Below are 14,292 nucleotides of genomic sequence, written 5' to 3'. Positions count from 1 at the left end.
AGGGGAACACGCACAAGGGGACACAGGTGGAAACTGAGTGCCCAAATGAGCCACAGAGACATTAGAAAGAACTTTTTTAGTGTCAGAGTGGTTGACAAATGGAATGCATTAGGGGGTGATGTGGTGGAGGCTGACTCCATACACAGTTTCAAGTGTAGATATGACAGAGCCCGATAGGCTCAGGAATCTGTACACCTGTTGATTGACGGTTGAGAGGCGGGACCAAAGAGCCAGAGCTCAACCCCCGCAAACACAACTAGGTGAGTACAACTAGGTGAGTACACACACACACACACACACACGATCATTAACGACCAATGAGAGAATGAGGGACTGGAACAGTGGACCCAATTAGACACGTCGAAACAAAGGACTTCAACACCTTCTTAAACACAAGGAAATCAGCTTAACAACTCCCCCTCAGAGGCAAATAGAGCCGCTGGCGAACTGGTGAAGGAGAGCAATAAATTGATGAAGGATAACACAGAAGATAAGTTAGTGTGAGGGACGCCAGAGGCTTCCTCCCCTCCCCGGTACACTAAGATGAGTATATACTCACTATACTCTGGTATACGCAGAAGGTCGGGTATACCCGCCTCCTCAGGTTAAATGATATAATAATACTTATACTCATGGTAGTACTAATATCGTATATAATAAGTATACACCCACTCATACACCCATCCACGGCAATGGAGAAAGAACGGCCCACACATCAGGCTACACACCAGGTTACACACCAGGTTACACACCAGGTTACACACCAGGCTACACACCCGGTCTGCCCATCCTTTCTTTTTTGTTTAATTTCTGTAAGCTTATTATAGAACTCCGGCAGGTTTGTCAAGCAGGATTTCCATTAATAAATCTATGTTGGTACTTTGAGACACATTTTTTCTGCTGCAAATGTTGAATTTACCAGCTGAGAGTGTGTGTTTGTGCTTACCTAACAATACTTATATACCAGAGAGAGAGAGAGAGAGAGAGAGAGAGAGAGAGAGAGAGAGAGAGAGAGAGAGAGAGAGAGAGAGAGAGAGAGAGAGAGAGAGAGAGAGAGAGAGACCATCCCGTACCTTGACAGGATGGGGGCTGGCCTGGAGGCTGACATCATGGGGCTGGTAAGATAATGAAGAACACACAACCAGAGATGTGAACAAACAGTTTGTGCACGTGTGGAGGGAGGGCGAGGTTCTTGTGTTAGCAGCACGCAGCCTCTTAATGTTCTTCCTTGTGTTGTTCCTTTTGTTGCTGTAGCTCCCGTTGCTGTAGCTCCCGTTGCTCTAGCTCCCGTTGCTCTAGCTCCCGTTGCTCTAGCTTCCGTTGTTGGATTTTGTCAAGTAAGAATTAGCTACGTTAGGCGGCGACTTTTGGTGTGACCGAGAGTCCAAGTGCCAGAGTCGCAGGTCACTCAGTGAACTCTTGTGAGCTGCGTTATTAAATATGTAGTCAATGCATTCTTCTAATCATCACAAGGTAAGGTTGACAATATATTTACCAACTTCAGAAAGTTCAGAGAGAACCCTCGCTAGAAAGGCGAGGGTCCAAGAATCAAAGCTCGATCCTGCTGGCACAAATGAGTACACACACACAAAATACTCACAATTCTGGAATTTAATCGAATGGACAAAGCTCACACACACACACACACACACACACACACACACACACACACACACACACACACACACACACACACACAAGAATTTGCGAATACTAAGAGTAGAGAGGAATGCGACAACTGTTGCCACATCAAAGGATTCCCTCCACCACCAGGCTAAGCGAAGCCTACAGCTTACCCCCCAATGTTTTAGAAGCCTCTCACCACATGTTTTGAATTATTTACACTTCTTGTGCTGTCATTTATCTGTATTTTTTATTTATTTTGTATCTGTATTCCATTCTGTCTGCATGGGTCAACCCCTCAGTGTGTGCTATTGTGGCTACGGCCGTTGTAGCTAGTGTCTGTTGTAGCTAGTGTCTGTTGTAGCTAGTGTCTGTTGTAGCTAGTGTTTGTTGTAGCTAGTGTCTGTTGTAGCTAGTGTCTGTTGTAGCTAGTGTTTGTTGTATCAAGCGGCCGTTGTAGCAAGGGTTCTTGACAACTAATGCACGGTTTAACTAATGTACTTTATCACCGGCAATTTTTTATTGAAAAACAATCGGTGTCACCCCTTCCCCCCCTGGACACACAGTCACGCAGAGAAACAATTACAACAAAACTTGTACCAAAATTTCATTGGATCAGAGCAGGAAAATATGTTGAAATATGCGTGTCTAACGACGGTAAAGACAGAGGAAGGACGACATGCGTGAAACAAAACACTCACAGGATTACTGGACAAAAATGCATTTATATATTTTTAATGTAAGAGTGAGTGTGAAAATGGAATTCTAATTTCAATTCAGACATTTATTAATGCATGTTCGTATATTTATATTTGGGTTTACACAAAATTGCACTAAATTTATTTATAATCGGGTTTGTTTTCGACTTACAATCAGGAAAATTTGGGTTCGATTATTGTTATTTGAATTATTCTTAAAGGTTAACTATTAGTAACAATGCAGATGTGTTGGTGGTCATCGTGAAGGGTCTCGGCCAGCTATCTTTCACCGATTACGTGTTGGGGAGGTCACTATTTGGCCCGACATCCCTTATAATGGGACCAACAGGATCGACCCCGACCAGCCTACGTCCGTCACGTACCCTAGACCAGTCACCCTGCAAAGTTGGGAGAGGATAGCCCCCAAAACATCTGGCTTCTAACCTCTTACAGACATTAACTCATATATATTATATATTATATATATTACATATATTTGCCAGGGAATTATAAAAGTATTAGTTGTGGCCAGAACGAACAAGGCGGTGGCAGTAGAGGCCACAGTACCAGAGGCCTGGAGGCAGTAGGACTACGGGCGTGGGGAGAGAGAGCGTGAGAGTGATGCAATAAGGAAAGCTTCCCCGTGTGCCTGAGGGGATGTGCCGACAGGAGAACAGATTGAGGAGACGAAGTATTTATAAAGAGCAGGAGATAGTACGGCGGGGTTTACCCAACTCCTCATTTCGGGCTTCTAGTTTCCAGCCAGGGTGCTCTTTTGGCCTGGGCTATTTTCTACCACAGACATTTATACAATGATAACCCCTTATATACACACATTGTTATCTGTGTTACATTGATAGGGTTGCAACATTACATAGGGAGTTATTAAGCACTCACCCACCATCAGGAGGTCACTATTTGACCCGACATCCCTTATAATGGGACCAACAGTATCGACCCCGACCAGCCTACGTCCATCACGTACCCTACACCAGTCACCCTGTAAAGTTGCGAGAGAATAGCCCCTGACTATGACTGACTATGGAAGGTCCACTATCGCCCACAGGATGGGTACGGAATGTATAATAAATTAAAATGAAGATGACTGAAGATCTACAATTATTTACAGAGCAAATAACAGTTGTAATATCTGCCCGAAACGCTGCGCGTACTAGTGGCTTTACAAGACATGTAAATACCATGCTATGTATCCTCACAAACCCAATGTACCTTCTTGTAAATAAATAAATAAATAAATAAATAAATAATAGGAAAAGTCGTGTGACGTCACACTAGGCTTCTTGTGGTAGCTGTTGTTGTTGATGGCGCGCGGGTCACCTGCTTTATCATGACTGGTGAAAAACGATGAACAATAAATTCCCATCCCAGACCAGATTGGCTGTTGTGGTTTGGGGTGTGTCTTGGGTTGTATGAGCATGATGTGTTGGTTTGTATGAGGTTTGTGAGATATGTAAACTGTTCGTATGTTTTATAATGCTGTTGTAGGAGAATGAGTATGTTGAAGACATCTTGCTAATGTGATTGGACAATATACACAGCATCAGTATGCACAAATAGGTCCGAGAGCGGTTACTTGTTAGTGTGGGCGGTACCTGAGGAGTGTATGGGTGGTTTCTACAGTGATGGGGGGGGGGGATCATAGAGGGGCGAGAAAGTTGTTGGTTAATCCAGTGAGAAGCGACGGGAGGATTACCATAGTTGCAAGTGCAATATATGCCATTTATTGTTGGGTGTAGTCTGGTCATACGAGTGCTTCCCTATGCTAGGAATTGCAATAGACAACCGGCGGTTGGAAAGGCAGGGTCCAAGATCTAGAGCTCAATGTTGTAGGCGAAAATAATAGATGAGCACAAATAAGAGAATACACGACTCCACAGCGACACAGCCAATCACATCCAAAGAAACCATGTAAAAGATATACTACTTCAAAACCCAGAACACACAAACTCTGACGAAACACATGTACGGTCACACACACACACACACAAAACCACATCTGCACAAGGCGACTTAACCCCACTAAGCCACCGGACCACAGGTATCAACAACAAAGTAATTTACCCAACCCAAGGTACCGACAATCTTCTACTCCAGTGGTCAAGTCGCTCACCACCACCACCACTGCCATCACCACCACCACCACCACCACTGTCAACACACCACAAACGCCATATAGAGGGAATGGACGACTCGTGTGCTTCAAACCACAGTAGAGAGTGTAGGGGAAGGTGTACGGTGAGGTATGTGACTCAGACTTATCTGCTTCTCAATCCGTAGTTAACCCAATGCTTGAGAATGTGACAACACCAGCAATGGTGAGGGGGAGGGGGTATCGGGTGAATTTCTGTTTCTGTGAGATACATTTTATGCCACATACTTGGCTATACCTTTATAATGTTGACCAGAATACATACAATTTCTTCTGTCTTGCATAAACAATTACAACTCTGTTAGAATACATAATGTATAGTGAGGTTTTGAGCACCCGCCCACAGATGGTGATTCAATTGCTTTTACAAGCTCAAGTTATAATGGCATCACCAATATTACATAAATGTTGTAGTCAGTAACTGCAAGACCACTCTTTCGCCTCCTCATAATTCCCGCTAAATTGTCGACCAGGATGAGGATCGTAGCCTCACAACGCCCTCAGCACCACTCTTGTGCCAGGTAAGTCCACTACGGGCTCTCCATGGCCCGCGCTACTTGCCCCGCTCCTGTGCCAGGTAAGTCCACTACGGGCTCACCATAGCCCGTGCTACTTGGAACTTGTTCCGAGCGTAGCACGGAACAACAGCGTAGTTCACTGGAGCAAGTACTGAGTGAGAAACATTTGCACATTCAGATAAGCTTTTAACCAACCAAAACCGGATGTTATTTTGCTGATAACGTTGGTTTTATACTTATGTTTCTTTACTGTCTCTCTCTTGCAGTACCAGAGAGAGAGAGAGAGAGAGAGAGAGAGAGAGAGAGAGAGAGAGAGAGAGAGAGAGAGAGAGAGAGACAGACAGACAGACAGACAGACAGACAGACAGACAGACAGACAGACAGACAGACAGACAGACAGACAGACAGACAGACAGACAGACAGACAGACACACACACACACACACACACCTGCAGCAGTCAAGGGAGGGCTGGGACGAGAAGAGGCCCCACAAACCAGTATTAAGGCATTAATGTCTGAGTATTACAGGAGGTGTACCTAGGAGAGGCAGGAGCATAACACCAAGTTACATAACCAGGAAATGCGGACATGACAGAGAATTTCACATCGCACCATCATTACCCTTAGCAGCAGCCAGGAAACACAAGCCCATCACGCGAGGCTGTTTTATAAATACTTTTCCCTTCTGAGCTCGGCAACGTTCTGACACACATTAAAGATGTTACGCACGTCTTACGTCTGTCTGTCCGGCTACGTTCACCGAGTTAGTAAATTACCGAGAAAGTCGGTAGAGGAAAATGTAGGTGATAGCCTCGTCATCAAGGCGTCTGCGTTCACCCCTTCGGGAAGATATCGTTGCTATATTTATGGCGAGTGATTGCCAAGTAAACAGCCTAATTACACCGAATGTAACTTACTGACAAAATTTAAAGCTGTTGCTGAGCCTAACTTGACCTATCATCGTCGGTGATTATAGGTGTAATAAGTCGGGTAACCTATGATTAATGCTTCCTTAAAACCCATAATTATATCCTGGCACCTTAACCTAACTTAAACCTGCATTCTTTGTTAAAACAAGAAAATTGTAAAGAATAACATGTATTTTATAAGCCAGAAACTGTAAAAAATGGGATGGTTGTGTTGATATTTTTAATACCCTATTAATATCCCCCCTGTTATGTCCACACATAACAGGGGGGATATTAATAGGGTATTAAAAATATCAACACAAGACAGAACACGAAACAATAGGTATAAATTAGATAAGTTTAGATTTAGGACAGACTTGGGTAAATACTGGTTCAGTAACAGGGTTGTTGATTTGTGGAACCAATTGCCGCGTAACGTAGTGGATGTGGGGTCCCTCGATTGTTTCAAGCGCGGGTTGGACAAGTATATGAGTGGGATTGGGTGGTTGTAGATAGGAGCTGCCTCGTATGGGCCAATATGCCTTCTGCAGTTACCTTTGTTCTTATGTTCTTATGTTGCAGACGGGATCCATTGTGCACTCCCCTTTGGTACTGAAGGAGAACTTCCGTTGGTACCGTAGTAGTACCGTTGGTACTGTAGGAATACAAGAGGTTGAGAGGAGGTAAGCGAGACCGGGAGCTAAACCAGGAAGCTTAAAACTCAGTTGCTAATCATCCGATGTTTGTTTTAATGTTGAGAAAAGTGAGTGAAGTGTATCGCGGGTGAAGTGTGTCGCGGGTGAAGTGTGTCGTGGGTGAAGTGCGTCGCGGGTGAAGTGTGTCGCGGGTGAAGTGTGTCGTGGGTGAAGTGCGTCGCGGGTGAAGTGTGTCGCGGGTGAAGTGTGTCGCGGCAAAGAAAAAAATCCAGACATTCAGTCCCCAAGTCTCAACAAGTACTCAGGTAATCAGATATACAAAGTATAACAGAGAAAAGAAAAACAGAGCCAAGTTTTCCATCCTGAGTATTAAGTCCGGACGTCCATCTCCAGGGCCAGGAACCGTTAGATGCTCCGCGGGAGTGCCCCGGATCCTGTATAGTTTTCATGGGATTTTTCCTGTGTCCATTTGTTGGCGTGTGTGTGTAGTATATAACGTCGAGGCGCTGCCCAATTGTCACCATCTCACTGCTGAAACCGACCAGCTACGACCGTCTTAAGGGCCCAAGCTTCTGATCCGTACATAGTGCGTACGCAGCGGGACAACGCAGAAGTCCTAATTGTATCTCATCTTTTCAAGCAGCAAGTGGATCTTGTTTTATTTTACGCAAAGTTATAAATTATCGCCAACTAAAACACCGACTGAACAAGTCTCCAGTGTCCGAAAAGTCAAACACTTGCATCCTTCAGCCCTAGGCTACTGTGCACCCGTCAGACCTGAACACACACTTCAACACTCGCTCAACATGCTCGTGTATCCCGCACTTGTCTGCGTCCTCATGCTTGCCATGGACTCTGCTGCTGTCGAATACAGAAGCATAACCATCGGAGAGGTGGACATCGCAGAAGCGCTGCAGAGCGAAGATATCCTGTGTCCAATGACGCAGGTCAGCAACACGGCGGACGGCTTGCCACAGTTTGAGTGCTCAGGGTGTGGGCTGAGGTGCAGACAGCTACATGGCGGAATGTGCGTTCAGCTGCTCGACAGATTCAAGGGCAAGGATTGGAAGCGAGGTTGTGTGTGTCAGGTGAATACTGAGGAGATCGCTGTAGTTCGTCCTGGGGACAGTAATTGAGCTGGAGGAATGCTCCTATTGGAAGCACTGAGGACACGTGGAGAGCTGTACATTGAGGACGACTCTGGCGATCGCCCTCAATAGATACCCAACAAGTCTCACTTTTTGCAAGTCGATGTTCGATCGCCGATAGTTCAAGTGGTTGGGTACCATTCCTTCCTTCTGGCCTATCCCATCTCCTCGTCATCAAATCCCTTCCAAGTGCTATATAGTCGTACTGGCTTAGTGCTTTCTCTTTCCACCAGCAGCCAGAGAAACAACATAACGTCCTACAAGTACAGGCTGCCTGTCACCACCACCCTCACCACATCGTCCTACAAGTACAGGCTGCCTGTCACCACCGCCCTCACCACATCGTCCTACAAGTACAGGCTGCCTGTCACCAGCGTTCTCACTACATCGTCCTACAAGTACAGGCTGCCTGTCACCACCGCCATCACCACATCGTTCTACAAGTACAGGCTGCCTGTCACCACCACCCTCACCACATCGTTCTACAAGTACAGGCTGCCTGTCACCACCGCCATCACCACATCGTCCAACAAGTACAGGCTGCCTGTCACCACCACCCTCACCACATCGTCCTACAAGTACAGGCTGCCTGTCACCAGCGTTCTCACTACATCGTCCTACAAGTACAGGCTGCCTGTCACCACCACCCTCACCACATCGTCCTACAAGTACAGGCTGCCTGTCACCACAGCCCTCACCACATCGTCCTACAAGTACAGGCTGCCTGTCACCACCGCCATCACCACATCGTCCTACAAGTACAGGCTGCCTGTCACCACCACCCTCACCACATCGTCCTACAAGTACAGGCTGCCTGTCACCACCACCCTCACCACATCGTCCTACAAGTACAGGCTGCCTGTCACCACCACCCTCACCACATCGTCCTACAAGTACAGGCTGCCTGTCACCACCACCCTCACCACATCGTTCTACAAGTACAGGCTGCCTGTCACCACCGCCATCACCACATCGTCCTACAAGTACAGGCTGCCTGTCACCACCACCCTCACCACATCGTCCTACAAGTACAGGCTGCCTGTCACCACCACCCTCACCACATCGTCCTACAAGTACAGGCTGCCTGTCACCACCGCCCTCACCACATCGTCCTACAAGTACAGGCTGCCTGTCACCACCACCCTCACCACATCGTCCTACAAGTACAGGCTGCCTGTCGCCACCGCCCTCACCTCTCCATTCCATTACAAGAGTTCAAATTATTTCAATGTACAAATAAATCTATTCACTCTATATTTTTGTCTTCAGTTACATCATCCTTCCCGTCTCAGAAGCCCTCAAGTGCCTTTCCGAAATGTTTCAATGAATTAAGTAATGTTTTTGCAACATCCTAATACCAAATTTGAATTTCTGATTGAAATAGTTCACCCAACTTCAAGCTCAAGCTTGAATATACACAGAAATCACAATAGCGTGATGCATCAAATGAACAAATCCACAAGGGCCGTGATGAAGTTCAAGCTTGAAGTTCACCAGCTTCAAGTTATGTAACAACTATTCAATCACTGTACCGTGTTATGATAGACCGGTCTATCATACCATACCGTGGTATGATAGACCGTGTTCTTGCGTACATCATGAAATAAAAACCATTATTGAATAAATCCACAAGGGCCGTGACGAGGAAATGACGCTATTGTGATTTGTGTGTGTAAAAACAATTATTATTATTATAGCTCAATTCAGGTAAAATGTCTTCCATGTGATGGATCCACAGTAACATTCACTTCTGTCATGATGGCAGGTAGACTGTTAAGGTTTATTAGCGTAATTCCTAACTGTCTATGGCCTAGAGTGTGGGGAGTCGAGTTCTCTGTTCTTGTTGTTTAAAATTCAGCTACTGGAAACAAAAGGTTTCAAGTAGCATGGGCTATGGTGATCCCGTAAGAGAGTTCTCCTTGTCTGCACACACACACATAGCACCCCGTCCTCACCAGCGTTCCCAACCTCAAGAAACTCAATCTATAGCCCTTCTCCTAACCTCCCAGAGGATCCAAGAACCTAAGTACAGTCGGGTTCGTTCTCGACGTACAATCGAGAATGGGTTCGAATCCCGGGCGGGACAGAAATGGTTAGGCACACACTTCTTTTCACGTAATGCCACTGTTCACCTAGCAGTGAGTATAGGTACTTGGGAGTTAGTCAGCCTATTGTGGGGTTGCAGCCTGGGCGGGGTCAGTAATTCGGCCTTTTTGTATCGAGGAAAAGACCTCGATACAAAAAAAGGCTAACGTGTATGAATACACTTAGGCTTCCTGTCCCCCCGACACAGGAATTATAAAACAGGACATTATGCCAATTTAGTGAGCCGCTACCATTTCCTAATACGACAAAATGCTATGTGCTATTCGGAGGACGGCCGGAGCCTTTATTAAATATATATAAATAAATAAAATTAAATTTATACCCATTTAAATGGATATCAATTTTCTAATTGATTCATGCGTGATAAGCTGATACAACAAATTAATCTCATATTAAAAATGATTAATTATGCCCATTTCATGCAGTCAATTACAAAAATATGTAGAACCAATTAGTAGCAGTGGAGAACCTACTTCATGTTGGACATTTGTGGACATATGGATGTGTAATAATGGTATGATAGACAGTATACTTAGGAGCTACAAGAATTTTGCCCCAAGAGTGTAACAATTATATGCTGTGCTTACTATATTAACCTCCAATGTTAAATGGGATTTTTGTAATGTTATTTGTCTACTTGTACTCACTGAATTTGTGCGCCCCTTGAGGGACTTGAAGTAGAGGAGAGGTAGAAATAGCCTAAGCTACTCTATCCCTTTGAGATGTATTTCTTTCTTGTCTTAATAAACATACTTGAACTTGGTGGAGAGCACGAGTCAGTAAGGTCTTCTGTCTTCCCCACTGTCACTCGTACAATGGCTATCAGATGCACAATTAACTAAACTTCTAATGGTACATGCTGTCATAATGATGATGTCTTTAATGTCTCCAACACGGGACGAAACACGCGACAAAACTCACGTTCTCTCTTTAAATGTAACTATAGAAAACGTTACTTAAAAGGGTAAGCAAGTATAATTTCATTTATAATATATAAATTATAATTTACATATAGACACATATATAAATTATAATAAATATAAATCAAAAATACAAATAATTAAGTTGCTGAAAGCTGTTATGTGTTTTAATCATTCTTTTCATCGGGGACAAGAAGCCTGTCCCCCCACCTTGTGTGGGGATGACCTTGCTTCAAGCCTGCATATATACATATATACACACGTTAAGTTTATATTGAAGTCCTCCCAAGGTGGAAGTATTGTCCCTCGCAGGATGCAACCCGACAACAGTTGATTTCCCAGGAATCTGTTTACTGATAGATGAACCGAGGCATTAGGCGAAAGGAAAGTTGCCCAACCGTTTCTGTCCCGGACGGTATTGCAGCCCGAGTCGAGCATATAAACGTCGACGGTGACCCAAAGAAATGAGATATGTTAAAACTACTTCAATGGATCGTTACATAGTATCTAGTGAAATCTTTGCCTCGTATAATAATTATCCTTCGCATCTGTCCGTCGATAATGTTTTCCTGGGTGTAATTGCATGCAAAAGTCCCCCAGTATGTATATGACAGACACTTCACAAACCTCTCTGACTCCAGCAAAACACGAGAGCAAGCGTGTAGGCCTTGGTGCACAGCCCAGTAAGTTAGGGGTGGTCCCTCTTCACACTGCTGCTCCACCTCGCTGGTCGTGGGAAGCTCCTCAAAGCAAATGAAATTTGTAGTAACTATAATAGACAATTCGGTGTTGAGAACACCGGGAAGGTGGAAGACGTAACCCGGCTACTCAACACCTTGCCTCGCGGTAACTAAGGTCACCAGTGACTGAATGGTCACTAGTTACCTCGGTATGACCCCCCCCCCCCCCGGGCATGGCCCAGTTTGGTTGGGTTACGTGCTGTAAAATCTTCCAATCTCCCTTGTAAAATTTACCTGAGGGCCACTCTTTCTATAGTGGCCTCAACGAGGACAAAGCCTGTAACGTACGATTATGTTACGTTGTTGGGTAGATTAGATACACAATGTTGAGTGAGTTTTATATTTATTTAGTAGTCTTTTTTACAGTAGTCGGTTGGTGGCATTGTCGTAGACTTTCAGACGGAGCTTGGAGCAGAGCTGAGCGAGGGCCAGAGTCGCAGAGCTGAGCGAGGGCCAGAGTCGCAGAGCTCTATGCTGGAGAGCGTGGCGGCTCCATGGGGAATCGTGAGTATCTGAACTCGATGGGGAGCGAGAGCGTTGTAGCTTGATGCAGTCGTAGTCTGCTGTCTGCCCTGTGTTGAAGCTTGTAGCATCTTGGGATCGATTAGAACTGTACACGCTGAGTATTACATTCCTGAGGTTTTAAGAGATGTGGTAAGTCCTAAGCGTCTGTATAGTAGTTCACTGAATCATTGTGGAATTTGTACTGTCTGGTATTCGCAATTCTCTTGCTTATATACGGTGACTACACCTCAGCTTCCTCCAACCAGGATGGAAAGAATGTTACCTGTAAATAGGGATAGGATTATAGCTTGTGCAGTTAGTGCTAATTAGTTATGCCATTAAGATAATGAGACTGAAGCGAGTATAAGGTTTACTCGCTACAAGCAGGTAGCTTGTCAAAGGTCTCCCCCTCCCCCATTTGTCCTGTCACGAGAATCTCCTTAGGAAAGGAGACTGGGCCTATTCCTTCATCGCCTATTCAACGACAACATATCTGCATACTCAAGTGTAAGAAATTAACATCCAAAACAGCAACAATAATACGTGATCAGAAGCCTGTGTCTAGACAAGCTAGACAGACTCCACTACTCTCTACACCCCAGTACCTGTGACTCCGACACACCTGGTGTCTAGGAGGCCAGCACCACCCTCTGGTCAACAAGCCTACTGCTCGTTTGCGTCTGCCAATTTACTGCACACCAATGCCACCTACATGGCCTCACCTGTGTATATAAGGAGCTCACCAGCCACTAGCCAACCAGTTACAGCCCCGCTCCTGTGCCAGGTAAACCACAACGGGCTCATCATAGCCCGTGCTACTTGGAACTTTTTGTCAGAGTAGCTGAATCTAAAACAGCAACACTAGCCAGCAGAATACTCTTCAGTGCTCTAGCTGCTACATCAGCTCTCTCTCTCTCCCTTGAGTGGTGGTAGATTTATGCAGCTCATGTACTCCAGCATCATTTATTTTGATCTTAATGTAACGTTTGCATGTTTGCCTCTTATATTTTTGCAGTGTGTATATAAGCCAAGTCATTGAGGATTTTTTTTTTAATTTGTTAAATATTTTAATATAACAAATGACAATGAAAAAAAAACTTTGTTCTTTATCCTACAGCTACCACAACGTAAGAGATCTATAGCAGTTTTATTTACTTTTTTACTCAAGTTATTGGCATTCCACCAGCCAGAATAGCGACTGCTCTATCCGTCATTTTTCCATAATAGTCCTAATGATTTTATCGAGCTGGATTTTGAAATCGGTAGTGTCTTGGCACTTATGGTTTCGTCGTGTAGGCAATTCCATGGGTGAAAAGCATCTCCTGTTTTCTGTCCATTCTTCCTTGTTTGTTTTACATCTGACCTTTTGAAGAAGTGATCTGGCTCAATATCCTCCACATTGTTCAGAGAGAATCCTAAGGCAGGGAATCATTCACCATCTTACTGTGAACAATCTAGTAAAATTAATGCAACACGAGTTTGTCAAAAGATAGATCTTGCCATACAAACCTGCTGCATTTTTGGAAACAGTAACCCGCTAATCATACAAAGGATTTCCAGTAGATGTAGTATATATGAACTTTGCTAAAGCTTTTGATTAAGTATCAAAAGAAGGCACCAAACCGGGAAGGTTATGTAGCACCAAGCTTTTGATAAGGTACTACATGAAAGACTAGCAAAGAAATTACAGGCACATGAAATAAATGGTAAAATGCTAAAACAGTTGTTAAAACAAAGAATGCAGAGGCTTGTCCTAAACAGAAATGAATTTAACTTGGTAAATGTGGCGAGTAGGGTACCTCGAGGGTACATTTTGGAGCCAACCCTTTATCGTATACATTAATGAATATTACAATCTACATAAAATTTGCAGATGACAAAGATTTATGATAAAGTGGGAAGTGAAAATGATATGGAGGACTTAAGAGACCTACATGAACTCTACAAATGGTTGAAAGACTGGCAAATGCTTTTTACCGTTTAAAACTGCAAAGTCTTGTATGTAGGGCATAGCAATCCACAGCATAACTACCAAATTAACAAAATTACCTTGCAGAAGATTGATGAAAAAAAAAATTGATGTCAATCTCATTTTCTAAACGTTGCTCCCCTTTTCAACAGGAACCCCACATGTTTTTTTGCATGTGCATTGCCCAAAGAGGGGCAAGGCAACTCTCACTGGCCCCAGGGTGCTGTATGAGTGCCTTCTCACTATGGCAAGGTAAAACCCTCGAGGGGGGAGGGGGAAAGATTACGATGGGAGGATTAACATCTCTGAAGGAACCTTTGCAAGCAAATTG

At 44.5% G+C, this 14,292-nt stretch overlaps 2 protein-coding genes across 2 annotated transcripts in view; one reads left to right on the top strand and one right to left on the bottom strand.

The window, feature by feature from the left end:
• Positions 1-11,525, bottom strand: part of LOC123767155 (carboxypeptidase N subunit 2) — a 187,934-nt gene extending 176,409 nt beyond the window's left edge. Inside the window, exon 1 of the mRNA XM_069304826.1 lies at positions 11,376-11,525. The gene's annotated coding sequence lies outside the window, so the exon portion shown is untranslated. The remainder of the gene's footprint in view (positions 1-11,375) is intronic.
• The window catches only part of LOC138352471 (mucin-3A-like), an 81,520-nt gene extending 67,544 nt beyond the window's left edge, over positions 1-13,976 (top strand). The window contains exons 5-9 of the mRNA XM_069304968.1: positions 6,501-6,601; positions 7,215-7,601; positions 7,956-8,952; positions 11,858-11,992; positions 13,866-13,976. Coding sequence (XP_069161069.1) covers positions 6,501-6,601; positions 7,215-7,601; positions 7,956-8,952; positions 11,858-11,992; positions 13,866-13,976 — 1,731 coding nt within the window. The remainder of the gene's footprint in view (positions 1-6,500; positions 6,602-7,214; positions 7,602-7,955; positions 8,953-11,857; positions 11,993-13,865) is intronic.
• Positions 13,977-14,292: the final 316 nt, after the last annotated feature.

The sequence above is a fragment of the Procambarus clarkii genome, chromosome 53 (assembly GCF_040958095.1).
Source record: "Procambarus clarkii isolate CNS0578487 chromosome 53, FALCON_Pclarkii_2.0, whole genome shotgun sequence".
NCBI lineage: Eukaryota > Metazoa > Arthropoda > Malacostraca > Decapoda > Cambaridae > Procambarus > Procambarus clarkii.
Note: the sequence above shows the minus strand (reverse complement) of the source record. Positions and strands in the feature narration are given on the sequence as shown.